This window comes from Engraulis encrasicolus, unplaced genomic scaffold, assembly GCF_034702125.1.
Source record: "Engraulis encrasicolus isolate BLACKSEA-1 unplaced genomic scaffold, IST_EnEncr_1.0 scaffold_447_np1212, whole genome shotgun sequence".
NCBI lineage: Eukaryota > Metazoa > Chordata > Actinopteri > Clupeiformes > Engraulidae > Engraulis > Engraulis encrasicolus.
The window spans coordinates 11,346-15,000 of NW_026945750.1; the positions used below are offsets into that span (position 1 = coordinate 11,346).

The following is a 3,655-nucleotide window of genomic DNA, read 5'->3' on the forward strand; positions in this document are numbered from 1 at the left end:
CATATGGTTAAACAACAAATATAGCAAACAATACAAAAAAAGAACAGACAACGAACGCCGGGCTAAGGCAGCCTAAGTGAAAAGGAGAATAGTGGAAGCTCGAGGAGGTTTAACACGACAGTATCAGAGGAGGATTGGCGCGACTGTCATTACTGCAGAAACACATGTCTTCGTCATGGACAAGAGGGTCGTTGAACATGTTTCAAAATGAACACTTCCCTCAACGTCGGCTATTTCTCCTCTTTCTATGGGAATGTTTTAGGACCTAAACTCAACTTAAATGGACTCACTGAACTACTAGGCTACAGAACTACTGACTGAGCCGCGCCATGCACTGGCTGCCGACAGAGACAAGTGAGGCAACAGGGTGAGCGCAATCAATGAAGTTCAAAACTCGGCATATATTACAATTAGCCTACAATTTGCAAATTAATTATAAATAATTCTATTTTTTAATGTCCATTCGTCCATGGCTTGTAAATTTCGTCTCGTCTTAGTCTCCTTGACGAAAATATTATTTTATTTTCGTCATATTTTTATTTGCTGGAGGCAATTTTTAGTGCGTCATCGTCTCGTCATCGTCAAGGGAAAAAGGGGCGTTGACGAAATATTTTCGTCATCGTCGTGGTTGACGAAATTAACACTGATACATACATGTATTTGTCTTTTACTGTCAGTGGGGGAGACGGACACTTGTATGCTACTTGTGGTGATTTACATGGAGACAACACATTACACATATACTGTATCTTCACCTTTTCAAATTAGAAGACCATAGGAAATTCAAATAGGAAGACTGTATGCAATATGCAGTAGATAAGACCGAACTACAGGCAGCCCAACTGCCATTCTATTGTGGATTATCCCTCCCACCACCTCCTGTACTGTGCAGTCACCTCACCTGGCGTTCCCGCCAACAGATAAGGGCCTCGTTTCACGTCACATCTGCAGCAGACAGGTGGAGCGGGTCTATTTTTAGGTCAGAAACGAGAGGCTACACTTTATCCAGGAGTAGGAAAGGAAGAGGATAGCTTGGGAAGGATTTGCATTCTTCATTTTTTATTTTCCCTTTCCTTTGTCTCTCTGTCTCTGTTTCTGTCTCTCTCTCTCTCTCTCTCTCTCTCTCTCTCTCTCTCTCTCTCTCTCTCTCTCTCTCTCTCTCTCTCTCTCTCTCTCTGTCCCTCTCCATCTCTCCTACCCCTCTCTTTTCTTTTTTCTTCTTGTTATTTCACTGTCACTCAAAAGATTACAGTGAGGTGAAAAATGGATACCTTGCATCCTCCACTTGTTTCTCTGCTGTCAGCCTATCCACAACAATTTTTTAATTTTAACAACTATTTAAATTTTAACAACTATTCTTCATTCGCAATCCAGTTTGCAAATGAGAAAATGACTTAACAATTGAGCTTTTGTGAGATATTGAAAGATAATGCTGTTGTCAGTGATGCCATCACAACATATTACTTCCTGGTACGAGGCTACAAGCACAAGTGGAGGACGCAAGGTTGCATATTGGAACGCACCCAGTGAGAAAGGGTCCACTTCAACCTAGTACCTCCCCTCCTTTCTTTTAGCTTCTCTTGCCTCTCATCCTGAGGAACACATAAAGAAAAATGAAGAAATATCCGCACACTACAGAAGCTCCCCTGCTGTGATTTATTTCATGGCAATTGGCACAATGTTTTGACCTGCACGGTACTCGTCAGGTGTTGTAGACCAGGGGTTCCCTGCTCCGACCCCGGGATCCTGCCTGGTTTGATTTTGCAACTCCACTACTGCTCAGATTCCTCATAAACCTCATCTTCTGGCACAGCTGGTGGGCTCCTTTAATTAAGCCTGATCGCCCTGATTCATTCATTGGAGCCGATTGCTTTTCCTTTGTTTTGAAGAGAAGATGACCGCCGACAGAGTGTTTCTTGATGCGTTTACTTCCTACCTATGTTGTTTCTGTGTGCCGTTTTTGAGTGTTACTGTATGAGTTTGTGTAGTCATGTGTGAGCAAAAGAACGTGGCTGTCTTGTAAACCCCCTGGAAGATGTAGAGTAGAGTAGAGTAGAGTAGAGTAGAGTAGAGTAGAGTAGAGTAGAGTAGAGTAGAGTAGAGTAGAGTAGAGTAGAGTATCATTTCTTGATCCCGGGGAAATTAATTAGATGTTCTGATGTACCTACCCCTCAGCCTCACTGTTCTGTTCTTAGCTGACAGTAGTGACCTCCTTTGTGGTCTTCTGCTATAGCCCATCTGCCTCAATGTTGGGTTCGGTTTGCGTTCAGTGATGCTCCTCTGCGTGCCTTGGTTGTAACAAGGGATTATTTGAGTCACTGTTGCATTTCCATCAGCTCAAATGAGTCTGACCATTCTCCTCTTACTTCTGGCATCAATGAGGCATTTTCTCAGACAGAACTTCCATTCACTGGATATTTTCTCTCTTTTGGACCATTCTCTGTTAACCCTAGAAATGGATGAGCGTGAATATCCTAGAAGATCAGCAGTTTCTGAAAATAATCAGACCATTCCATCTGGCACCAGCAACCATGCCAAAATCGCTTTAATTACATTTCCTCCCCATTTGGATGTCCAGTTTGCACTGCAACAGATCATCTTGACCATCTTCAGAATTTTTAATGAGAATTGTTTTCAGTGGGTAAATCTCAATTTGTGTGTAAACGAAAGGTCTCCATTTTTACCCCAGTTTGTGTAGATGGGATCAAAGTGGAGAACACAATTTTTCCAAACTCCTTATATACTTTCCATATCTTAGTGGGGGATGTTTGTTTTACTTACAAACACAGGCAGACAAGCATTTAAATCAATACATCCATCCATAATATCTCTCTCTCTCTCCCCCACCCCCTCCTCCGCTCCAGGTACCCATCGTGGTTGGGCCGCGGTGCAGATGCGACTCCTCCACGAGCTGGTGTACGCCTCGCGCCGCATGGGCAACCCCGGCCTCTCCGTCCGACACCTCTCCTTCCTGCTGCAGACCATGCTGGACTTCCTGTCAGATCAAGGTCAGATATACGTACACAGAATTCCGTGACATGAATGGTGTTTGTATCTGTCAGATCATGTCCGAAATACTGTGGTCCATTAGCTCACAACACAAAACCGTTAAGTAAACACATAGTATATGTGATATGCCGCGTCTCAGTCACAAACGGCAAGACCAGGTTCCTTTACCGATGTTTTTCTTTATTAAACACACCGTTGAACTAAAACAGACATAGGCATGACGAAATGAATCATACATTCAAACACACACACACACAACTTCAATGTCCTAAAAATGAGAAATGGAGTAAAATGCAAACATACCACTTTTGCTGGGTTATGGACTAAAGGTGCCGGTATGCTTGCCGCAAGATACGCGAGCGCGTGCACGATTCGTTCATGAACACGTTGACATGCGGATTTAATGTCAATTTCGCGCGCGTTGGACATGGCAGCCAAATGCGCGTGTCAGGTGCGATACCTTCAAACTCGCTGGAGGCAATCGTAAGATAGACTGCGCAGTTCCACGCGTGTGCTTGATATGAAAACGACAATGGCAGCAACTTTTAAGAGCGTCTCGTTGAGTTTTTGTTGTTTTCATTGCCATCTGTGTTACCAATTTCCGCATCCCAATGCTGCGTGCTCTCTGCCCCCTGGATGATACCGC

General features: G+C 43.7%; 1 protein-coding gene across 1 annotated transcript in view; it reads left to right on the forward strand.

The window, feature by feature from the left end:
* Nucleotides 1–2,864: 2,864 nt before the first annotated feature.
* The window catches only part of LOC134444072 (trafficking protein particle complex subunit 9-like), a gene marked incomplete at its 5' end in the record, with an annotated part of 19,870 nt that continues 19,079 nt past the window's right edge, over nt 2,865–3,655 (forward strand). Inside the window, one exon of the mRNA XM_063193541.1 lies at nt 2,865–3,008. Coding sequence (XP_063049611.1) covers nt 2,865–3,008 — 144 coding nt within the window. The remainder of the gene's footprint in view (nt 3,009–3,655) is intronic.